This window comes from Contarinia nasturtii, unplaced genomic scaffold (genome assembly GCF_009176525.2).
Source record: "Contarinia nasturtii isolate CC-2019 unplaced genomic scaffold, AAFC_CNas_1.1 Cnas_scaffold_533, whole genome shotgun sequence".
Taxonomy (NCBI): Eukaryota; Metazoa; Arthropoda; class Insecta; order Diptera; family Cecidomyiidae; genus Contarinia; species Contarinia nasturtii.
In genome coordinates, this window is record NW_022197885.1 from 3,741,221 (window position 1) to 3,765,127 (window position 23,907).

At 33.3% G+C, this 23,907-nt stretch overlaps 6 protein-coding genes across 10 annotated transcripts in view; 4 read left to right on the forward strand and 2 right to left on the reverse strand.

Moving 5' to 3' along the window:
- LOC116339498 (G protein-activated inward rectifier potassium channel 3) overlaps nt 1-9,550 on the forward strand; it is a 23,942-nt gene extending 14,392 nt beyond the window's left edge. For 3 of the 4 annotated variants that reach the window (XM_031765406.1, XM_031765407.1, XM_031765405.1), the window contains 6 exons: nt 7,526-7,640; nt 7,813-7,860; nt 7,946-8,129; nt 8,235-8,806; nt 8,900-9,023; nt 9,095-9,550. In XM_031765406.1, the coding sequence (XP_031621266.1) occupies nt 7,526-7,640; nt 7,813-7,860; nt 7,946-8,129; nt 8,235-8,806; nt 8,900-9,023; nt 9,095-9,348 (1,297 nt within the window). In that variant the 3' untranslated portion in view covers nt 9,349-9,550. Of the gene's footprint in view, nt 1-3,457; nt 4,339-7,525; nt 7,641-7,812; nt 7,861-7,945; nt 8,130-8,234; nt 8,807-8,899; nt 9,024-9,094 lie in introns of those variants that run through there. The other variant, XM_031765408.1, reaches the window with a different exon arrangement.
- A 1,017-nt stretch (nt 9,551-10,567) lies between these two features.
- LOC116339472 (40S ribosomal protein S25) lies at nt 10,568-11,756 on the forward strand. The gene is made up of 3 exons (XM_031765362.1): nt 10,568-10,651; nt 11,117-11,393; nt 11,558-11,756. Exons 1-3 carry the CDS (start codon nt 10,649-10,651, stop codon nt 11,635-11,637), a joined length of 360 nt encoding a protein of 119 aa, XP_031621222.1. The 5' UTR covers nt 10,568-10,648; the 3' UTR covers nt 11,638-11,756.
- A 301-nt stretch (nt 11,757-12,057) lies between these two features.
- On the forward strand, nt 12,058-14,003 carry LOC116339490 (RAB6A-GEF complex partner protein 2). Its single transcript, XM_031765389.1, has 4 exons — nt 12,058-12,290; nt 12,359-12,579; nt 12,652-13,311; nt 13,403-14,003. The coding sequence occupies exons 1-4, from the start codon at nt 12,163-12,165 to the stop codon at nt 13,600-13,602; spliced, it is 1,209 nt and encodes a 402-aa protein (XP_031621249.1). The 5' UTR covers nt 12,058-12,162; the 3' UTR covers nt 13,603-14,003.
- Nucleotides 14,004-15,357: 1,354 nt separating this feature from the next.
- On the reverse strand, nt 15,358-17,937 carry LOC116339510 (GATA zinc finger domain-containing protein 8). The gene is made up of 3 exons (XM_031765428.1): nt 16,184-17,937; nt 15,921-16,108; nt 15,358-15,858 (listed from the first exon to the last, which is right to left on the reverse strand). The coding sequence occupies exons 1-3, from the start codon at nt 17,472-17,474 to the stop codon at nt 15,733-15,735; spliced, it is 1,605 nt and encodes a 534-aa protein (XP_031621288.1). The 5' UTR covers nt 17,475-17,937; the 3' UTR covers nt 15,358-15,732.
- A 417-nt stretch (nt 17,938-18,354) lies between these two features.
- Nucleotides 18,355-20,208, reverse strand: LOC116339732 (atypical kinase COQ8B, mitochondrial-like). Its single transcript, XM_031765766.1, has 2 exons — nt 19,227-20,208; nt 18,355-19,112 (listed from the first exon to the last, which is right to left on the reverse strand). Exons 1-2 carry the CDS (start codon nt 20,051-20,053, stop codon nt 18,569-18,571), a joined length of 1,371 nt encoding a protein of 456 aa, XP_031621626.1. The 5' UTR covers nt 20,054-20,208; the 3' UTR covers nt 18,355-18,568.
- A 464-nt stretch (nt 20,209-20,672) lies between these two features.
- Nucleotides 20,673-22,086, forward strand: LOC116339496. Of its 2 annotated transcripts, none has more exons than XM_031765399.1 (3): nt 20,673-20,972; nt 21,047-21,364; nt 21,487-22,086. In XM_031765399.1, exons 1-3 carry the CDS (start codon nt 20,875-20,877, stop codon nt 21,923-21,925), a joined length of 855 nt encoding a protein of 284 aa, XP_031621259.1. In that variant the 5' UTR covers nt 20,673-20,874; the 3' UTR covers nt 21,926-22,086. The 2 variants fall into 2 exon arrangements, with proteins under 2 accessions (XP_031621259.1, XP_031621260.1); XM_031765400.1 differs by having other exon boundaries at nt 21,050-21,364.
- Nucleotides 22,087-23,907: the final 1,821 nt, after the last annotated feature.

The window sequence follows — 23,907 nt, forward strand, 5'->3', positions numbered from 1 at the left end:
ACAGAACGACAATTGCTGTTGCAACAGCTAATTCATTTTTTTTGTATGCGTTCATTTTTTTCAAAATGTCAAAAATTAACAAAATCAAAAATTATCCATCAGTGGAAAAATTTATTATAAAGAAAAAAAAGAAAATTTTTTAGAGAAAAAAATTGAAGCTCAGTTAAAAACAATATACGTGTTTTATGCAAAAGTGTGAGAAGAGTGTGAGAAGGGAGTCGAATAAAACTATACGAAGAGTGTGAGAAGAGCGTGTACACTCTTCGAAAAGAGTATTATACTGACTTGGGTAGAAACATATTTGTGCATTCATTTCGTTTTGATATTAGAATAGTAATCGATACGAAAGTAGATGGCGGTAGGATGTAAAAAATCTTTTTGCAAAAGTGACATTTCAGTACAAAATACGTTTTGATATTCCTACCCGGAAATATCAATATTAAATATTTGTTAATTCCCATAGTCCAAGTGATAGCTGTTCAATGTTCAAAAACATTTCCATTATCTGCACTTATCTTAACATACCATTAGTTCAATGAACGTCTGTACTAATAGCTAGTAGACTTTGACCTTGATTTTTTTCTTTGTGTCACTTTTGGCAGTCACTGTTCAGTTGTTGATGAGAATTCAGTGAATAAAGTTACAAATACAGTTGTTTAAATCATTCACCGCTCCAAATAGTAGAACTTAAATTCAAATAGTGGAAATGAAAATGTAAATTTTTGCTTTAATTCGTACTTTATAATTATTATTTTTCTAAATATTTTCATTCTTTTTTATTATTAATAATTCAGGAAATCGTTTCTGCTAATTTCAATCTTATATTTGATTTCACCAACATTGGCACAATCCGTTTGGGATATTTTGGAGATGTTTAATTACAACACCGTTGTGGCATAGAATATTCCTTGGGGTTGTGATATTGATGATTTGAAAAAATTTGATGAATCACTCAATTCTTGTAAAAAAAAACAACAACAAAGTATCGTTTTTGGCAATTAACATTATGGATCGCAATTTAACATTACTCCCATCTTTAGTCGAGAAAACACCAAATACGACTGTTGTAGTCATGAACGATCTAAATTTAACATCATTACATAGTGAGGATATTTCGAAATGGAAACATTTAAGATATCTTGATGTTTCATATAATAATTTGAAAACATTACCAAACCGTTTACTATCCGGATGTCATATGCTTTTTACCTTAAATATAGCGAATAACGAAATTATTAAAATGGGAATCGACACATTTGCTGCTCTATCATCATTGAACGAATTGTTTTTGTCATCAAATCATATTGAAACTTTAGATCAAGATCTTTTCAAACCTCTTATTAATTTAAAAACATTATCACTTGATAATAATCGTATTCGGACAATTGATCCATACTTGTTTCGTAATAATGAGAAACTTGATTGGTTGAATTTAAGTTACAACAATATAAGTAATGTTGAATTTCAGATGGTGAAAAAACTTCAACAGCTTTATATTTCGGATAATCCTATTGTGAGCATTGATTTGAAACACATGGATTCACTAAAATTACTAAATATCAGCAATTGCTTTTTGAAAACTGTGTTCATACCATCGAATATGCTTTTTATGTATGCATATAATAATCAAATCTCCCATATTACAACTCAATCAAATAGCCAATTGCTATCATTAAGAATAGGATTAAATAAACTTACCAATTCATTAGATTTACGTTCATTGGTTAATTTGCGCGTTTTAGATTTATCAAATAATAATATTACAGACCTTAATTTCACTAAATTTCTGAGTTTCAAAAAATTATTAAATTTGCAACTCAATTCCTTATGTATAAAAGATGTAAATATTGTTGAAATGATGAAAACTTTTCCAGCACTTCAACGATTTAAAATTTCAAGTAAAAATTTAAACACTGACAAAGCTCTGAGAATTCAACAAGATGCTAAAAAAATTGATATTTCTATTGACATTTATCATGACGAAAAAACAAATATAACAACATTGATTAAGAATGGTAAAGTTGATTTTCATGAAAATGAAAACCCATGGACACAGATATAACAACTCCAATTTTTATTATTTCTTTCTTTCCAATTTTCATATTTAAATCAAAATTATGTTTGAATTGTTTTCTTTAAATAAACTATTATTTAACAACAATTAAATTTTTCTCCAATTTTAGTTTTAAACAAAAAATCAAACCATATAATACGTCAGTGTCGAACCTTGCGATGACTTTGTTTTCTTCATCATTTATCTATAACAAAATATAGTTGATCACATATAAATTAGGCCTTTACTTTTAAATCTTAATCTATGTAATTGAAGTTAGTCTTACACATTAAATCTAAACCCCTTTCCTTTCTTTACCTTTCTTTCGTATTGTTTAGCTTCAATGAATAGAAAAATAAATTCACCTTGAAAATAGTATATCCCTTTATTTCTCATTAAAATATGCATTTAAATTTGACAGCAGCTCACTTTTTATACAAAGTTCTTTAAAATAAAATATATAATGTTAATTATAGAAGCTGTATAATAAAACAATCTTATATATTACGGCAGGTAATAAGGTCTTATTTATTTGTAAAATTGTGTATAAAAGCACATACGCGGCCGAATAGAAATCACAAATCAGATTATTAGTACTTAAAATATAATGGCTTTTGTAACAGTTTTGTTTGCTCAACTAGTGATATTGGCAGCAATGAATAGTGTTTACCTTGGTGTTTACTGTACCACCGTTGCTGAGTGTGATGATGTCTATAATCGTTCAGAAATAAAAAACTTTACTGTTAATGGACACATGATTAAAAATCTACATAGCTGTCATGCAGAAAAGGAGTTTTATATGTGCATAAGACAGGCAGACGACGATCCATCATCTGAAATTGCAGAAGAACATTTTGAGGGAATTGCTCATACAAATTTTTTATGATTTCATAAATGTGTACGCCAGAAACATGTTGAGAAATTCGTGCATATAGACAGATGATGAACGGTTACAGCATTTGTTTTTGACATTTACTCTTCCCCTATCTCATTTAAAACACATGAGACCAAAATTAACAATATTCTAAAAATAGAGGCGCGAACATACAAGTCGTCGAATCGATACGAAGTTTTTTGCGCAAATGTCTGTGTGTGCTGGTCTGAGAGCAGCTGTGTCATTTATAGCTGTGTTGAATCGTCATCATTTGATTGCATAAAATGAAGTAAAAACTGAAATGAATTCTGCTGAAATAAAGCCAAAATATGTCAGAAACATAAGCCGAATCAAACGAAAAATAAAGAAGATCGTTGACGGAACATAGCCGAACGCCGATTAAGCCAAAAAAAACAAAAACCGAGTTGATGAAGCGTTGGGCTCATCATGGTTATCGTAAACTTAAGTCCATTAGTTCTCATTGACAGGCAGTTGAATTCGTTGTTTTTTGTTGTTTAATGGCAGTGTGTATGAGTATCTCGCGATTGGTATTCGATTGTCAAATCGTCGTCGATTGTCAAACAGGAAATTATTGTGTGTGAATAAAAAAAAATTCATTTGATGTGAACATAATTTTGTTGTTGTTGTTCTTTGCTCAAACAGAGACACGTTTGAATTCGCAATGTGTGTACTTCGTTCAAGAGCACTGCGTTTTAAAATTTAGTGAAAACAACAATGCATCGACATAGTAAACACATAGATAATGCATATCGAAAATGAATTGCAATGAACGACAACAACGACGATTCGAAATCGTCGAAAGGAAATGCAAATCGTATTTTATTCAATCAAATGACATCTTCGTCATAATTTTCGATCAGCGATGAATTAATAAAAATAAATTTAAAAGTCGTGAAGGTGCTTTCAATGCAATTGATTGATACAAATCGCGCGTGCAAATTTTCATTCATTTTCATAATAAATGTGCAAACAGATAGATCTGTGATGAGAGAGAGAAATACATTCAAAGTGGCTCCCCCGAAATAAAAGTATAAAGAAAACACAAATTATTCAAAGGCATACACAATTTTAAACAGTTTAATATTTTCGAAGGTGAGATAATAAAATATATTTAAAAACAAAAAACAAGTGCTGACAATATAGTAGAATTTTTGTTTTTTTGTCAATGACGGCAAAAACAAAGAGTATTTGATAGGAAAACAGACATTAAAATTGTCTATACGTTGTGAGTGTGCAAAACAGTTCTGAAATCGGAACATTTCGGTGGTTAATTGGATTAGAAAGTGCAATTAATGCCGACTTCACTGAGAAGATGCCTAAGTGACGTCTCAATGATTATAGTTCGTGCTACAAATTCCGGTGAACGAGCTTGGCGGGAAGAGTACCTAAAGTATGTCTGAAAACGAGATCATTTTGTTAAAAACTAAAAAAAAAACACCGAACATTCCACAATAATAAGCCTTGAAAATCAATTTTCAGTTCGATTTTTGTGGGGTTTGATTTCATTTGCTTCAAACAAAATAGACTATTCAAGCATTTTGAAGCGCAGAATCTTCGCAATTTTTTTTTCGTCAGTCACAACGTTTTGAACGGTCCAACACATATATCGTACATATTTTCGATTCTTTTTTTTTGTATGTTTATTCAGCTCATTTCTTCACTACGTCAACCAGTTGGTTTTTTTCTCAAGCGGCAACGATGGCCGCATAAGTCTCAATAAGTCGACTATAAAATATACATATTTAAATGCTTTCAATTTTCGAATAGAATTCACACATGTATTCCATTCCACGAATAAATTCTCTGCCATTTCCCTCGAAAATATGAATCTGGCGAAATGTAGTATTATATGTAAAGCTATTATGTCGTCACAGTTAATATGACTTGGATACAGTTGCCGTATGTGTCACATTAAACGCTGTGTGTGCCAATGTCATAGCATAAATATTTATTCGAATGTAAAGAAACCGTTGACATATTCATAGTCACTCAACCGGCTAAGCCTATGAAGAGACAAAATGCGAATTCCCCTCATCTGTGCCATCTTGTATTCCATAGTTGAACTCAATTTAATTACAATGAATTGAATCGAAAAAGAGAAAAAAACAACAACAGTAACATGGCTACATAGATCTGTTGACCAGTGAGATACGTATAACAATGGAATGAAAGAATGAAGAAAGCGTATATGTGTATGTATGCATCAGCACGCATAGATGTACAGCTCTGTGTGGCCGTGCTATTGTTGTTGTTTTTTCTCTTTTTCATTTCAATGCTACAGAATTAAATTCTGTTTTTCGATCTAATTCGAACTAATGTGAGATGGCGCTGATCAGCTGCGTTCGCATAAAAAAGTTCCCAATCTCATATACGTCAACCCCGCTTGTAGTCACTAGAAGATTGACTTGGGCAATTCCACGAAATATCGACAGCTCCATTATAAAAATAAACATCATGAATTGTTGAAAAAAGCGATTGTGCTTTGCAAAAATCTAAGTATATGCGGCACAATTTTTTTAAAAGCTCATGTAACAATGGCTTGTGGCCAATTTATATGTGCAAATTTCAAACTCATGCGAAAAAAATATGACCTGATTGAAGGTAATTGTATCGTTTTTGCAAAGAGCACAGTTCGCAGCATCGTTGTCAATCTATCATCACAGATCAGCAAAAAAAGACAGTTGATCGAATGTGCTGAATTGGTTGTACAAAGGTGATTGCTTATAATTAGGAAACCGAGTCACTAACCATAACAATGAAATCAACTCGAAATCAACGACTTTAGTCGACTTTGGTTGAAAATGGACTTTGTCATCAATGACGCTTCACTTCCTTTGGATTTCGTTCGCCACTCAAGTCCATTCATGTGTGTGCGGCGTACGGTGATGCTGTTGTAGTTTGTCGTTCCAATTGTGTTCGCAAATGTTATTTGCGAAATTTTACGCGAAATAAATGCAGATACAGCGGTAGAGCTTAATCGAAACAAAAGCATCGGACACTTTTAGTCATTTTGCTTTCTATATTATTTTACGTGAATATCACAGTTGAGTGTGAAAATTCAGTTGATTAATTAAATTCAATGGTAATGAGTCTATAACAAATTTAAAATCAAATTACCGAAACATTAAATTCTCTAACAATCAGAGCTGTGCAATTGTTGCAAGGCGCATGATGCGAAAGCAATTTGTTATTCACAGTTGTCGTTTTCATTTCGCGTGCAATTAATTTTTTCCCCCTTCATGTTGGATCATATAAAAAAAAATATTCGACGAAAAAGTCAAAAAATCTGTGACGCTGTTATTTATAGCGCTCGTTGGTCTTCACACCGCAAGTAATTAAAATCTATTTGCGCTTATTGCTTCGTGATCGTTTTCAAAAAAGAGAGATACGAATTGGACGAGAAAATGATATCTCTCCGTAGTAATCCTTAATAAAATCATCTTAATAATGGTACGCGATCTACGATACACCATTGTTGTGAGACTAGATTAAGCTCGACCTTCCACGCACGTCCGCAATTAGATTAAAAGCATCGTGCACGTGTACATTGTGTGATTCCATCAGTTGTGTGATTCCAATTATGGTTCCAATCAGCTAAAATTGATCATTGTCTAACTCAGTAGAAACTGTTATCAAATAACTCGAAATAAGCAATGATGTGAGCTTGATAAATGTTATTTTAAGCACTGTCAACCACATTACGGAATTATCATTATGAATTATGGTCCATTTGTTGCATTTTTTTTTGTTTTAATTGCGGAAATAAAATGTTAAAATGAATCTAATTTCATTTTGATTTCGGTCATGACAATCCAGATCACAATCGAATATTCGACACACATACAATGCAAATGTGAACGCAAAAAATGAGAATTATATGGAAAATAATGTCATTGTAGAATGTTCATGTACAAATGCATAAAGTCTAATAAAAAAAAAACGTCCATTAAAAACACGGAACCAGTAACTGTGAGTGAGAATCTCGCTCATCATCTGTCGGATTGAATCATATGCACTAAAGTACAATATACAATACATTGACTGAGATTGAGGACTTGAAGCATTCAAAAACTCGTTTCATGTGCGAACGACTGTGCAAATTGCGCGAGCGAATGAAATGCAATTCAAAGTGATATAAAAATGACAAATGATTGTAATTTGCAAGCGCTAAATGCGAGGTAATAAAAGGAAGTGTGTATTGACCTGGATTTTGTGCTAATTGGTTTTTGGACTCTCTGTTTCAACACAAATTACATACAATTCGCAATGGAATATTTCAATATTGGATGCACAGAACAGACACGGTTGCAAACACACATTGATGAACCCGTTTTTATTGGAAATTTTACAATTTTTCAGAATTTTGTTTGTTTTTCTTCTCTTTTGCGTATAGTATGTGTAGATACTCACACAGAAATTCTTGTGACAAATTTTATACAGCTGAAATGATGTTCATTTAATCATCTAGGATCTTAATATCTTGTGATTAAATCGAGCTTGTTTTGTTAACACATCACTTTCGGTCATAATATTAAATGATTTATCAATTGACACGCGTTTATTTCTTTTATTTACAGATACCGTCAAACTCGATTCTCTTCACGACGAATTCGAAAGCGTGTAGTGTTCAAGCATGGCGATTGTAACGTTGTTCAAGGAAATGTGGCCAAGCGAAGACGAAGATATATGCAGGTAAATTAATCGTAATTACGAATAAATGCAAAAAATAACAACGGCCAAATGAATAACAACAATTACCAAACTGATAATTTAAATTAACCGCTAGTTTTCATTCGATTTATTCAATGTTGAATGTATCATTCGGTTCTTTCTCTAATTTTGTTTTTTTTAAATCTTTATTTAGGATATTTTCACGACATTAGTCGATATTAAATGGCGATGGACTATCATGGTAACTAACAAATGATTTATTTTTATTATTCTTTTGTTTCGGAATGATCTTCAGACGAATTAATTTGAGGTTTATTTCTTTAAAGGTGTTTGCAATGAGTTTCATCGGAACATGGTCGGTATTTGCAGGCATCTGGTGGATTATAGCCTATGCTCACAACGATTTACCGGGAATGAGATCTCCCAATGAAACATTTATTCCATGCGTTACTGAAGTTAAAACATTCGCAACCGCATTCTTATTTTCCGTTGAAACACAATTTACAATAGGTGAGGTGAACCCTAATGTAACATGTTCTTCTTTTACGCATTGTCATTGAGATGATCGATCTAATTGAATTTGTGTTTTTTTTTAATTTTCGTTCGTGTTTGAAGGCTACGGAGTTCGTTATATGACAGATCAATGTCCTGAAGCAATATTCACCATGTGTGTTCAGTGTATTTTGGGCGTTTTGATTCAAGCATTTATGGTTGGTATTGTGTTTTCAAAGCTTTCACGACCTAAAAAACGGGCGCAAACATTACTATTCTCGCGAAATGCGGTCATATGCCATCGTGATGGTGTTCCGTGCTTGTTGTTTCGTGTTGCCGATATGAGGCGATCGCACATTATTGAAGCGCATGTTCGTGCTCAAATCATTCGTAAAAAGGTCACCAAAGAGGGTGAAGTGTTGCCGTTTTATCAGCAAGAATTGAAAATCGGTGCCGATGGCGGTGAGGATCGATTAATGTTCATATGGCCAACAACAATCGTACATAAAATCGATCGTCAGAGTCCATTGTACGCGTTATCCGCTCAAGATATGCTAAAAGAACGTTTCGAAATTGTTGTGATGTTGGAGGGTGTTGTAGAATCCACCGGTATGACAACACAAGCGAGAAGCAGTTATTTGCCCACTGAAATTTTATGGGGTCATCGGTTTGAGAATGTGGTGACCTTCCGCAAGGTATCTACTAATTACACTGAAAATATTACCTTAAATTATCTGTTATTACCTTATATTACATCTACTATTATACAACTTATCTTTTACTTGTAGGATACCGCTGAATATGAAGTTAATTATCAAATTTTCAATAATACATACGAAGTAGATACACCGCTGTGCAGTGCTAAACAATTAGACGAAGTTCGCGCTGAGCTTCATCTTCCAAACGGATTGGGTGCGTTTTTTTGTCTCTTTCTAAAGACTAAGTGTGTCTAAAATATCTCTTTTTTTTCATTTAATTCACAGAGAGATTGTGTTCCGCTGGTATAATACCACGTGTATCATCCGCAGTTTCGTTAGATCCAAGTGATGAATCGATTGAGTCGACTGGTCGGCTACAAATGAGGTCTACAAGCATACCAAATACTGCTTCATTCGAAAGCAACATTTTTTTAAATAACAATACAACAACGACAAACACCTCCACTAAGAAGAAATGGTTACCACCAAGGCGACTGTCGGTTAAGGCTGAACAATTACCAAATGATTCAATTTGCTGACATTCAATTTAGAACTTAGCACATTTAGTTTAAGTTAAATTTGAGACGAAAAACCTATTGAATGCAATCTAAACAATGAGACAAAAAAAATTCAATTTTAGCACATCAAGAGAACTCAAATTTGAAAACCGCATTGTACAAATGAAAAAAAATGTAAGAAAATGAATAAACGAGATGAAGTGTAAACATCAATTTAAGTGTATGAATGTGTATTTCTTCCTTATTACAAGTCAAGTGATGAACATTTCCATTCTATTTAACACCTTTTTCCCGTGCACCCAACATTTGTTTGGAAAAAATATTTGTTGATTGGTGAAATATTTTTACAAGTATAGGTACAAGGGGAAAAACTTTTCATTAAGGTAGAAATGAATTTTGTTGAAAATAAAACGGTAGCATGAAATGTATGTAATTGGAAGAACGTAAAAAAACAATACATTTTATGTCCAACGTAATTTTACATCACTTTATATCTCACCCGTTGAGTTCTTTTCAGTTCTGTCCAATTCCAAGAACAATCAGACATGTATGTTTTACGTAGCTTTTGTGGACTAGTAGAATGTTAACAATTGTTGAGATTTTTTTGGGACAATTTGTATTATCTGCAGTATATTAATTGAACGCTCTAGAATAAAAACAACGTACTGAATGGTTGTTATATCAAAGCGAAACACGGTATAACAACCATTCTGTACGTTGTTTTTATTCTAGAGCGTTCAATTGTAGTAATTCTGCAATGTAGTGCTCCCGCAATCGATTTTCTAATGAAAAACAAAAATTTCAAACTATGACATTGGCATTTCATGGTATTAAGGTTATAATTTTGAAAATAAAGGTAGATTTAATTGCCCTCATTTTTATTTTATTCATTTGCATGGAGAGACTTAGATACATTTGTTTTAATTTGATGAAAAAACAGTTCATTCTACAAAATATTCATTTTTTAGACAAACATATTTTTGGAATGAAATAACCTATGATTCACTACATATACCTCAATATAATTATAAACATTTTTTTTTTTTCAAAATTCTAAAAGCAAAAGAGAAACGTTTAACTCATTTATTGAAACGAACCTTTATAACATATAAAATACCAAATGATTCACGTTCAATTCGAATTTAAAAAAAACGAACCATTGTTCATTTTCATTGAAAGAGCTAAACAATCGTTAGATGGAGCTGTAAATTCAATTGCCTTATCTGTCGTTCCATCCGATGCCATCTTCACGCGATTGAAATTTCTACGCATCACTATCAAGTTGGTAGCTTGCTCTTTCCTTTCCCGTGTAAACTTTAACATGGTGAGTACGGTCTCTCTTCAGTGTCTCCGAAAAAAAGTGAATTTTTCCAAATTAAATATGTTAAAATCATTTAAAAATTTGCAAAAATTGTAAAAAATGTGCGTCGCCTTGAAGCAAATTCAAAATCAGTGTTAATTTTCAAATAATAATTGCGAATTTCCATGCAAATCAAATTGTCTTGCCCAACATGTGGATTTTTGACAGCTTTTCCATTGTGTGAATTGTTGTAGTTTCTTGTTGTAGATGGAATGAAAACTATCATTATGTTTTTCTCTCGAACGATTCCGTTTGAAATCTCAAAAAAATGAATGAAATATAAAAATGGTGATATTTGAATTTGCTCAATGTGAACATGAAATGATAAAAAACACGATTTTTTCCGAGCAATGACATAACCTCAAAAATTCGGCAGCAATTCCATAGTATGCATTGTAATGAATGGTTCAATTCTTTTTCCTTATCTAGGCACCGAAGAAGGATACAAAATCGTCGGCTAAGCAGCCACAAAAGACCCAAAAGAAGAAGGAAGGAGGTGGTGGCGGCAAAGCCAAGAAGAAGAAGTGGTCGAAAGGAAAAGTTCGTGACAAGTTGAACAATCAAGTCTTGTTCGACAAGCCAACATATGAGAAATTGTACAAGGAAGTCCCACAATACAAATTGATCACCCCAAGTATTGTATCCGAAAGATTGAAGATTCGTGGTTCACTCGCCAGACGTGCCCTCATCGAATTGCGTGACAAAGGTATGTATTTTCTCTAGTTTCTTTGGTGATACCTTCACAATGACACATCAATCCGCTTTGTTTTTTCGCAATTCGATCTCCGATAACAATTCATATTGACAACAAATAGACATCAGTGAATAAACTCTATGAATTAATGCATTTTCTTCTTATTTCATTTCCAGGATTAATCAAACAAGTTATCCAACATCACGCTCAAGTTATCTACACAAGAACAACAAAGGGCGACGATCCAGTTGCATAAAAAGGATATATTATTTTATGTTCAATAAAAAATATCGATGCGTGTTTTTTAAAAAACCTAAAATGATGACCATTTTAGCGCAATAAATCTTTTTGAAATCAATTCAAAACAACATCAAAGCGTTTTGTGTTTCATTTTTAATGTTTTTTGTTCCCATTTCATTTCAGGTGGTATTAAAGCATTTTGAATGTTATTCTTCTTTCTGCTTGAAATCACATAAAAATAAGGTGGTAGACAAATTTCTTGTAAACTTCGGAACAAAAGTATATTTCCGTGCGCTTATTTGGGCTATTCATTCTGTATCGTAAAAATTGAGGTTATGTCAATGCAATTCAATGCTTCAATTTCTCATACATAATCAAGCAATATCTTTATCTCGTTCGCACCTTCACACTGTTGTCTCAAATCACAACGTGTCAAACTTGAAACTGTCAAACTTTTCTATTGTGTTTACTTTCCACTAAACAAATCTAATTTCGTCAAAAATCGTACCAACTAAATTGAATAAAGAATAATTCCAGAAAAATGATTGAGATTACTGCCAAATTAGTTCATGAAAAAAAGAATTTCTTTTTGTGCGGTGAATTTGTTGAATGTTTCATATCATTTTCACATCCATCTTTGCCAGAACACAAAATCGCACAGAGCAATAAGTAAGAATCATATCTTTTTTTGTGTACAAATTATTGAAAACAATAAAAACAAATATTTTGCCTGGAAGGTTGGAGAATTTAGCATGGGCAACAGCACAGATTCACTGTTATTGTTCGTCAGCAAATGATGAAAAAACAATTGAAACCACAACGAATGTAGTTAAAGCGGCCATCGTAACAGCTGACACATCTCTAAATACCCAACAAGGCCAAGGAAATGTTGTGCTCGAAACAAAGCCGAAAATATTGTTCTGTGATTTGCGACTGTCGCCAGGCGAAACAAGATCATGTAAGAAATCATATTCACCAAAAATATGTTTCGTTTGACCTATTTTCTTTTGTTTACCCCTTAACGAAATAGATCTTTTCAAAGAGATTCTACCAATGTCCGGCCCCCCAACATACCGTGGCACAAGCATTCGGTATTTCTATAAAATAACGATTGCAACGCAAAAAGTTGGTGCCAAAGTGCAAGCGTTACATCTACCAATTCGTGTATTGTCACTGCCGACCATGATCAAAGCTGAAGAGATATCGGCACTGTGCAATGACACATCCGACGAATTGTCGCCAACGAATCCATTCCTTGAAAAGCGTAAAAATTTAGAAACAAAATTGGAATACACATTACATCATTTACAAAATATAACAGCCAGACGCCGACCAAGTTTTTATATGATTTCAAATAAACGCGGACGAGTTGGCCGTTTCTGTTTGTTCAAACAGAATTTCAAATTGGGCGAAGATATTGTGGGAACATTGGATTTTTCTTGTAGAACGGTACGATGTGTTCAAGTATCGGTGACGCTACAGTGCGAGGAAATTCTTATTGCACCAAATGCGACCACCACATCGACTCAACCGTCAACTGAATCGAATACAAATGGAACTGATAGTTCGATTGCAACTGGAAAAATCATGAACTTCACTAAACATCATGAAGTTTGCTTAGGACTTTTACAAGCACAAGTCATTTTGCCAGTTCCATTGCATGTTACGCCCACATTCTCAACGAGTTGCGGTTAGTATGGATGTTCAAATAAGTTAATAGTTTAGAAAATAATTTTGAATTCATGCTAAATTTAACACATTCATTCTCTCTTTTTTTGCAGTCAACGTTAAATGGCGATTACACTTTGAATTTGTAACAACACCAAATGATTTAAGTAAAGACCAAAATGATAATAACTGGCAAGCACCGCTTGACATTGAAATCGAAACGATGATTTGGAATTTACCCGTTACGCTGTATCCAACGGCGCCAATGCAATCGTTACAGCAACCCGCCAAATTCACAGCAACAATTAAGTGATATCAGACAGCATAAATTACGTTGTCGATACGAAAGAAAGAGAAAAAGGAAGAGAAAAAAAATGTACCGAATACCGTGAGACTTAAAGCCAGTGTAATTTCTGCGAACAAAGCAATAAAATCAATGCAACAACAACAACCATATCGAATTTGTTTGAGTGGTTTCGTTTCTTTCACACAGCAGACGAGAATGACGTTTAAACATAAATGTGTAACGGCAGTCACTTTGCATCTCGATTTGCCGTATTCATTTAATGTTGTGCGGTGCCTCGTGTAAGCAACATTTTTATTTTCAGTTCGTACATAGAAGAAATTAACATTCTCAAAAGAGACGTACATTTTCGAGTATTTATTTTTAAATTGTATTGTAATTGGTGAAATATATATATATAAATTGTGAAATACTTTCGTTTTAAATTGGTCATGGCACCGAGGAAAACTATTAAAACAACTGGAAGAGCGGCTAGAAAAAGAGCAAAGAATGATGTTGATTCCGAGTTTGAATCGCACGATGCAAAACGACGACGCTTGGATGGTAATGCGCCATTGGAATGGAAGCCACTTGAACAGCGTTCTCTCTATCACACGCAAAGCAATGTACCACTTTCCATTGGTGATGATTTGGCTGACAGTGAAGATGAAATTGACTATTATTCTCTGTACCAGCCGATTCGTGAAAGGTATTTACAGGATACACTTTTGGATGAAAGTGAAAAAAAATTGATCAATTTGTGGAATACATTCATTGTGCGTCAAAGAGGATTCGGAATAAAACACATGCTAATTATTTGTCAAAGTTTCATAGATTCACATATTCAGAACATTCTGCAAAAGAATTTTTATGGACATTTTTTAAAACATTTGTGTGTTTTATATGATCAATGCCAACTTTCATCAAGCCAATTTATGCAATTGGTGAAATACATTCAAGAGAATATAGACATCCATGTATGTAACAACGAAACCAATGGACACTCCACAGAAAATGGGATTAACAATAACATTATCATTTGAAATGGAGTCCGCAGCAAAGGAAAACAAATCCATCCAAACATAAGCCAATTTTTTTTTATATATGTTATTGTTATCATTAATTCGTCTACTTTAGCAAATTGCAACATCCATAAATAAATCCTATTAAATAATTGTAAAATGAGTGTATTCGACAACAATAAATCCGATGGTACATCGTCTGTTTGTTAAAATTCAAAATAAATTACATAGTTATATACTCAATTTGTTTAATTGGTGTTTTGATTTCTATCTATCGATGCTCTTAAATTAAAATCCTATTTATTTTCAAATCAATTTGTACGGTGCCGTGGATTAACCAAATTACGCATAACGAAAAGGTTGCAGAAAATTGCGTTTGACTGTAGATGAAGTATCAGGGAGCTAAATGAAGTGAAGGCATTAGAAGTGATTGAAACACACAATGCTACAAAAAATTCTATTATTTTCATTCCATTTCAGCACCTTTATTTCTCTGAACTGATTCAGCTGGCTGAAAATATCTCAATATAATGCCTCGTCGTAGCATGATGAAGTATCAAGTTGCAAGAGCAAAATATTGAACCAATTACTTACCATTGATATTGTTTGATTTCTCAAGAACAGATTAACAAAACTGATAGGAATCAGTGAAATACAGAAGTTTAATTTCCATTTTTGATTCGCAAAGAACGTCGAAATTGAGAATAAACTGGAATCAATACGTTTTTACGATTTTATTTTTATTTCATATTTTCTCTTTCTCTCTCTTTTTTTTCTTTCTTGGAAAGGAAATTCCATGTATGGTATTAAGCAATTTCTATAAATATTTCGAAAGCAATTTGATCGATTTTTCTAGAAAAAAAGCTACTTAGTGTGTTTCATCTTAAGTTGAATAAAAATGAGAATTATTTCTTGATAATATATTTCTTCTTTTTTTTCTCATTTCAATCAGCCTCGATGCGTTTTCAGTACGAAGAACCGATACACGCTGTACAAATTAATAAATTACTTATTTTTGGTGTATAGTATCTGTAGGTATGTCGACGGTACTTGTCGTTTATAAATCGATTTGTGATTGTTTTTTTAACTAATGCACATGCCGTGTATAACATGAATCGATTTTATCGATCAGTTTACACTAGGAAATAAGAAAATCCAACGCTTTCTCCTTATTATTATCGAATTTTAGTAATGCATCTGAAATTTTTTGCTCTTCAAAGCCCAAATCCAGTAGCTCACCCAAGCGTATCAAATGCTCAATTATCTGTAAATATAAAGCGAACGTGGAATTAGACAAGCTCTTTATCAAAGATATTTTTGTTTTACTTTTTTGTCATCTTTTCCCAGTATTTCGGTTAATCTCGCCACTTGTTCCAGTGGAAATCCCATCGAACTGATATTTCTAGCTAAATTACGAGACGATAACGACAGTTTATTGTAGATTGAGTTGGCATCGATTGATTTTGTTGCGTCATAAGTAATTTGTTTTGACGGTGCCATGTCTTTTTTTTCACCTGAAACAAATGAAATAAAAAGATATAATTGGATTTCAATTAAATGCATGGAAAAAAGATTCCAGCGATCCTTACCTTGGCTGTTGTTTCGAACTCGTCGGCCTTGTGAATTTTCAAGTTCAGCGTTAATTTGATGGACAATATTGTGGATGTCCGGTACACTTTTGCATTTTGCTTGAATGTTACTATTTTTTGTTGTTATCACAGATTTATCAATCATCGGCATTGTTGAAGTGGCAACGGTGTGACTTGGCATGGCCATTGCTCCCGTTCTGCCGTTATTATACATTGGATTTATATAATTATTTGGGGCGTATGGATTTTGGGCGATTACGTACGACGGATTATTGTTAATTGTTGTTGTATTTATGTACGTCTGTTTTGCCAGTGAATACGGATCTATGTGATGATTATAATGCATTTGATTTATATAATAGCTATTCGTAATTGGAATTGTTGTTGAATTTGAAGATGCCGTTACGGAATGATTCATTTGTTCATTATTTGTTTGATTTTGCGGCGCATTTATTGCTCCTTGATTATTATAGGAATTCGCCTGTTGATCGTGTTGATTCGCATAGACTTGATTTGGTAATTGATTTTGTTCACTTGTTGAATTTTTCGTCTTCGACGAGTCATCACTCGACGGAGTATTATCGGTTGAATTCGATCCAGCCGGATTTGTTATTGCAACCGATGTATTCCATACTTCGGCCAATATATCCAAATCGTTAATAGTTTTCAATTCAACATTATCAAATGGGCTAGAATTGTCATTCTCAAATTCTTGAAAATTAATCTTTGAATAGTGTGTTTTGGTTGCGATTATATTTTGTTTGATCGTCGTGTTCTTTTGACCGGGCATTACTGTCGGTACTAGAATATTGTTAAAATTCGGCGGACTGAATTGTTGCTGATGCCCCGTTGATTGTGTTGTAGCTGGTATTGATACGGTTTTTAAGCTAACGGCCGATTTGGAGGCATCACTCGATGTACCATGGCCACTATCGTCACCATCATCATCAGATGACAAATCGTCGGTGCTTGGATACGAAACGGCCGTCAATATTTGTTTTTGTTTTGCATCAAATAGACTTTGTTGTTCCTGTTCAAATGAACGCATTCTCTCTTTTCTATCACAGTTTTCACGCTGCCTCATGTGTTGCCATTCGGACATTTTGGACAACACCGTTCGCTCCAATGCAAAATCGTATGCATTCTTTTCGAGCACTTGAGTGGTTACACTGGACGATGTTGATAAACGTTGTGACACACTTTGGGTCAATGCCAATTTCTTTGGTGGCTTATAATTTTCAGCTATTTTCACAGGCACTCCGCTCATATAATTAAAATGATTTTGCGACATTTTTTTACAGATTTTTTATCCTTGGAAATTTGTTTGTTTGTTAAATCTTCAAATCTCAAGCAGAAATTTGACTTTGTTTTTAAACGAAAGAAAATTAATGTATTGGCAATAAATTAAACACAGAACAATGACAACAAAATCAAGGAACTTAAATTAAATTAGGTACACTTTCTCGGTCACATTGAATTGACAAACCACATCGATTAGAAATATCATACACAAACACAATTATAACTCATTCTTTCTGCTCAGTCAATAATACAATGTTTGATAGATTTTTGAACCATATCATGCATCGTAGATTTCGTTGCCTTCTATGTAAACGTTTTATCTGGGCTCGAACAAGATGAAAGGATAACAATGCACTCTAATTAGGCAAAAGAAGATAACAATATCTAACTATTTCAAATTTGTTGATATCCATGAATTCTGTATTTGGATTTTTCTCGTACTTTTTTTTATTGTTTTGTGAACGACAATGAGATGACGTATTTGCATCTGTCATTCGTGACTCAATGTCGAACGGTTTTACGTATTTTCGTATCATTTACGTAAGGAGTCTAGAGGCAATTTTAAACCGCTGAACAGAAACGTAAAATCAAATGTTCGCATTTTTTTCAAAGTTTTTAGCAAATTTAAAAGTTTTAATAATGTTTCATACATAATATAAGATAATGAAAGATTTTGGTATAAAAAATTATAGACTAAACGAGAGGTAAACAATTGAATAAAATGAAATCCATAAACGTGTAAATAAATTTAAACAACATTATCCGAAGCAAGGCACTTTTCTTATTAAGTCATATATTTTTTTTTTTACATTTTTCAATTGCATTATAAATTAGTTTAAAATCCATACTTTAAATAAAAAATTGCACACATCTCTGAGCTCGACATTATCTTTATATTCGTATTTGAATCAAAAAAAGTGTTAAGCTAGAATACATTTTTATCTATAATTTTAAAACCAAAAATCCCCTGATTGTCTGAAGTAAGTACAGTCTGTTAGTGATATTGAGCTTTTGTTATGTTTAAATTAGTTCCTTAACATAGTCTCACAACTTAAATTCATTTCATGATATTCTGTCCAAATGTTATGTACGTTCAATAATTTCATTGTAAATTTGGCGACAATTGATTTTTATATTTAATTTTGAGCACAAAGAAACGATTCCAGATATTTTGCGATTAATTGAATACACCTCTTCTGGTGGTGGGCTCATTCGTTGTTCAATCATCTTTGCTACTTCAACCGAAAGTCGTTCGGATAAATTTTCTTCGCCAAAATCAAAATCACCATCATTACGAAATATTTCACCAAACATCATAGCTGCATTCATATGAGCTTCAACCAACACCTCACTATCGTCTTCAGTCAAGAATTTCATTTTAATTAACAATTCGTACAATTTGTCGCGATCGTCAGCAACCGATGCACGAAGAAATTCTTTGTAATTGTTGATGAATTCATCACTATAGAATCGCGACGCCCCAAAATCAAGCAGCATAATTCTTTTTGATTTTTGCTCGTAAAGATAGTTTGACCAATTTGAATCGGGTTGCATGCATTTCATTTCGAATAATTCAATAAATACTAGTTTCAACAGTGACATGCCGATGAATTGACGATGTTCATAACTGAAAAATAAGAGAAAAAAAGCATTTAATTTCGATGCTTCACAACAAAACCACAACTCATTTCATAAACAATGTGTGGGTGGTATTGACATATGAGTTCTTTACTCAACTTACTCAAGTTCGAAGCATTTATCAACGGTTATGCCAGACACCAATTCGGTTGTGAGCACACAGGTTGTGGTTAATTCGTCATATACTTTCGGCACATAAAACTCATGATGTGCAACAATCAGATCGCGGTACTTTGTTTGAAAGTCGCCTTCGCGTAAGTAGTCCACCTCCCACGCCAATTCGCGTTTTAATTTTTCAATGACGTCATCGATAAAAGCGCCCGGTGGAAATAGATTAAAAAATCTTAACATTCCAATCAAATTGTTTAGATCACTTTCAATACTTTTTGAAATATCTAAATATTGGATTTTAATCGCAACATCAACGTCATTGTGTAGAATACCACAATGAACTTGCCCAATGCTAGCTGCTGCAAATGGTTTGTCATCAAATGCTTTGAATTTTGTTTGCCATTCATTGCCGAATTGATCACACATGATTTTCATCACCTGCGAATCAGGCATGTAGTCAGCCGATTGACGTACACGATCAAATATCTCAATCAGTTGTGGTGATATTGTTTTGGGATCTTGCATGCTTATAACTTGACCCAATTTTAACGCAGCACCACGCAACTGACACAATTTATCAACGATACGTTCCATATTTTGCGGGCTCAGCATCGCCGATTGCATGTCAGTTGCATCGCTCCAGCCAAATAAACTTTTTGTATATTCACTTGCGGTGCCCAATGTTAATCCGGCAAATAAACTAGTAAATTGTACAGCTCGACCCAATCGTGATGATGTCACACTTCGTTGTTTGCAATTTGAATCCAATTTTGGCACTTTAATTTCGCCTTTTCTATCCATTTTATCACTCACATCCATTTCGTACGGTTTCGATTTAATTGAATAATTTACCCAAATGATTTTTTATTTCAGAACGCTTTTCCGATATTAATGGCACTCTACGACACATAAATTTATGCTAGAACAAAATACGCGCCTCAATAACAAAAACATGAAAATGACATGTGTCATTCTCTCCTCTCAATGTCGTACAGTTTATTTGTATTTTTAGTTCATGCCATTTACGTATTTAAGAAACAATCTGAATATTTAAACCGCTCATCAGAACCGCAAAATCAAAGAAATTCAATGCTCGCTTTTTCAATCGACAATTTCTCATGAATGCAATTTCGGCGACCAAAAATGAACGAGAATTCTGTGAGTTTTGGATACTTTGCATCAAAAAAATGTTTGATTTTTTCGACCAAAACCCATGTGGTGACTTTGAATTTAAAAAAAGTAACAAAAATTGATAATACATTGAATTGTGTTGTGTTTTAATTTTATTAATTCAATAAAACGCGCTATACGCGGACATTTGCCAAAATTATAGATGGCGTCGTTAAAACGTTACAAATGTGAACTGTATGACAGGCTGAATATTCCCGAAGTATTGCATGACATTTACTAGAAATTACCTATATTTACAGTGCTGCAAACAAGTGACAAGAAGATCAATGCGTACATTCGATAAACATATTGCCTGCGAATCAACACGAAAAAATAAAAACGAATTTCGATTTCGTTAAAATTGCACTCACCATTTTAAATAAAATTCATTTTGATCGTTTCAAATTTTTTGGAAATTTTATCGTAATTTGACAGTGACTTTTAAATATATAACAAAAAATATAGTAAAAATGTACTCGATGAGTTCAGTGGCTACGAATGAACAGCCGATTCCAAGTGAAATCAATCAAAGTAATCTCGTCACTCCGTATTCGTCGCCATTTATGTCGTAAGTGTATTTTACACATTTTGTTAAATTCGCAAAAAAACTTCGATTGTTTTACTAAAAGCATTCATTTCCAGCAGACCGTCACTTTTTTCAAGTTCACACCATCAGCATCAACAGTATGAGACTGTTGTTAATCCACAATCACCGATACCACAATCAAATGTATTTCAATGGCCAATGCGCGCACATGAAATGGTTTCTTCACCAGAATCTCGATTTTCGTCATTGGATGTGCCAGAAAATGGTGTGCCTTGGAAGTGTCCACAGTGGATGGCCAATCAAAATATTCAACCTGGCTCGTATATGAATTTTAATGCGCAACAATCACATCATCAACAACAACAACTACGATTCTCAGTGCCATTCAAACGAAAAGCAACAGCAGATGCAGAGTAAGTAGTCGATTTTATTTTAAAACTTTACTTATATGAAAATCATGACGATTGGTTCATTTTTTATTTTGTGGAGAAAAAAGTTAATTTTATTGGTATCAAATATGTCAACTTTTAACTAGGCCAATTCAATCGAAACAACTGATAACGGAAGAAAAGATGGCCGCACATCTGAATGGATTACATATTTCATCCGATTTCACCGCACATGATATAAATCAAACAACGAATGAAGCATCTGATATTGATTCATTCAGTTCGTATCCACCTTCGCTCCAAGACATCGAAGAAAAATTGAAACGGGCTCAAAAGATCACGGTAGCAGAGGTGGTGAAAAGTATTCAAGAGGAGCCCTTATTGCCAGCAGCCATAATGGAACGCTTCGAAAAACCATGCAAAGCTCTCGTCATTTGGCAACCGCCGCAAAAAATTACCGAATATATCATATCAAAGGCAGTGCAAGAACAACAAAACAGCGATGATGAAAATGCCGATAATAACAATGTCGAATTTACGGATGCAACAAATACATTCGACTCGCAAATGGATTTGGATAGTTAAGTTTGTATTCATTACAATAATTAGTTGGTAATTTCATACATGAATGTTAACGTTTAAGCCTTCCCTCATAAAACATTGTTGTCACACGACGATTAAAAATCATCAACAATGAAAACGTAAATAAAAGGAAAATTCGGAAGTTTTTTTTAATGTAACATAAACGCATTGTATTTTTTTTCGTTATTTCCGATATCTGTTTTCATAGCCAGTGCTTTGAAAGAAAACAAATGTTTTATCAAATGTTTTGAGAATCGGTAGGTGCATGTATAAATCGGGCAACACCATAAAAGAGTGTTAATTTTATCTCTGTTCTTCTTCTATCTGTTTAGCAAAGTCGTTTCAATGTAATTGTACATTCGTCTCACTCGAACGCTCACATACGTCAAACATAGTACATATGCATGCGCCAACCGCATCACGTCTCTCCCATTACATACATATGCATGCATCAGTGCGATAGAAAAAAAATGTGAGCGAGACCAGTGTATCTAGCAAGTGATTTTTTAAAGGAATTTCATTTCGATTTAGTATCGGTATAGCAAGCCGAAAGTTGTGTCTGCACATAACATCGGGGAGCCCAAATCTTTTTTAATTCGGAATTTTTTTGTTTTATTTGACACTTTTCTTTAACATTTTATTGGTGAGTAGAAACCGAAGTGGAATTTTTTTGTTTATCAAAATCGTCGAAAGTGTGTAAGTTATTTTAATTGCAAACAAGGCGACTTTTATGAATAAATTCATAAAAATGATTCATCATAGTGATTTCTTCAGATATGTAGAAACGAATGGTTCTTACACACACACAAGATCATCACTTGTAGAATATTAAATGTATTGGTAGATTGCGAATTAACTAAGAGTTGTCAAAATAACTATTGGTATTTTCATAGTACAATCGTCACTGTATACAAATCCAGTTGACACTCGATATTTGTCACGATGGGGTTAAAGCGTATTGGTATTGGTCAAATTGGTATGACGTATATAATGTCAATTGTGCTGTTGTAGCCGCGTGCGTCTATGTAGAAACACAGATTTCAATACAGTGACGATTGCATGAGAATATCAATCGTTTTTTTGACAACTGTTGGCAAATTCGCAATTCACTAACACATTGAAATATATCTTTTTTGTATGTAGAATTAAGCGGAATTAAATGATTAGTTCTTCGACTTCTTTGCACCGTATTACAGCATTGACACAACTTTGTGCTAAATTCCTGTAAATTTCAAATTTTAATATATAAACTGTGGTTTTTTTTTTCTTCAATAAAAATTTACAAATTTTTCATTTTGTAGGTGGATAAAAAACGAAGTGAACAAATTTTTGTTTATCGACAAAACCGTCTGAAGTTTGTAAACAAATAAAAATTTGCATTGCATTGACAAAATTAAGAATTTAATTGAAAAAAAGCGAACGAAAAACAAAAAGAAAATATAATCAAAATAAATTGTGTGTGAGTGTACGTTTTTTACGTTCTTGTCAAAAGTCTCAATTTATTTTGAGTACGCGTTTTTTCTCTTGCTTTAATATTTAATCTCTGAGTGCGTTTTTACGGTGCAACAGTGTTGGTACTTACACCCAGCGTATATCAGTCAACATAGCGTGAATGTGTACGTGCATTTTGTATATAGCAGCGGGCCGAGTCTGTCGGCATATGGTTGTGTGCGTTCTTCGTAGTTCTTATGAAATTTGAAACTTGTGCTCAACTAGAACAACAACAATAACAACACATACAAAAAAAAATACCATCACTAGAGTTGGGATCGAACATTGACTCGTATTGGTGGTTTTGTGTGCGTAAAACACAAAACATTAATAATTCGTTTGAAGCAGAAAAAGCATATAACACACACGAAAATGGAATACAAATTAGTCGTTGTTGGGGCAGGTGGTGTCGGTGAGTGTATTTTTGCAGGTTTTATTTCTCCTTTCATGTTGTTGTTTTTGTTTATGTTATTGTACAATGTCCCTTCCAAATG

Excerpts from the sequence above, each read along its gene's own strand:
- LOC116339490 (XM_031765389.1), top strand. The coding sequence starts at position 12,163 with ATGATTGAGATTACTGCCAAATTAGTTCATGAAAAAAAGAATTTCTTT. Across the intron at positions 12,580-12,651 it reads GCCAGGCGAAACAAGATCAT|ATCTTTTCAAAGAGATTCTA; the intron begins GTAAGAAATCAT and ends TTAACGAAATAG. Across the intron at positions 13,312-13,402 it reads CACATTCTCAACGAGTTGCG|TCAACGTTAAATGGCGATTA; the intron begins GTTAGTATGGAT and ends CTTTTTTTGCAG.
- LOC116339496 (XM_031765399.1), top strand. The coding sequence starts at position 20,875 with ATGTACTCGATGAGTTCAGTGGCTACGAATGAACAGCCGATTCCAAGT. Across the intron at positions 20,973-21,046 it reads TATTCGTCGCCATTTATGTC|CAGACCGTCACTTTTTTCAA; the intron begins GTAAGTGTATTT and ends ATTCATTTCCAG. Across the intron at positions 21,365-21,486 it reads AAAGCAACAGCAGATGCAGA|GCCAATTCAATCGAAACAAC; the intron begins GTAAGTAGTCGA and ends ACTTTTAACTAG.
- LOC116339510 (XM_031765428.1), bottom strand. The coding sequence starts at position 17,474 with ATGTCGCAAAATCATTTTAATTATATGAGCGGAGTGCCTGTGAAAATA. Across the intron at positions 16,109-16,183 it reads AGTTCGAAACAACAGCCAAG|GTGAAAAAAAAGACATGGCA; the intron begins GTAAGGATCGCT and ends CATTTGTTTCAG. Across the intron at positions 15,859-15,920 it reads TGGGAAAAGATGACAAAAAA|ATAATTGAGCATTTGATACG; the intron begins GTAAAACAAAAA and ends TTATATTTACAG.
- LOC116339732 (XM_031765766.1), bottom strand. The coding sequence starts at position 20,053 with ATGGATGTGAGTGATAAAATGGATAGAAAAGGCGAAATTAAAGTGCCA. Across the intron at positions 19,113-19,226 it reads GATAAATGCTTCGAACTTGA|TTATGAACATCGTCAATTCA; the intron begins GTAAGTTGAGTA and ends CTTATTTTTCAG.
- LOC116339472 (XM_031765362.1), top strand. Across the intron at positions 11,394-11,557 it reads CATCGAATTGCGTGACAAAG|GATTAATCAAACAAGTTATC; the intron begins GTATGTATTTTC and ends TTTCATTTCCAG.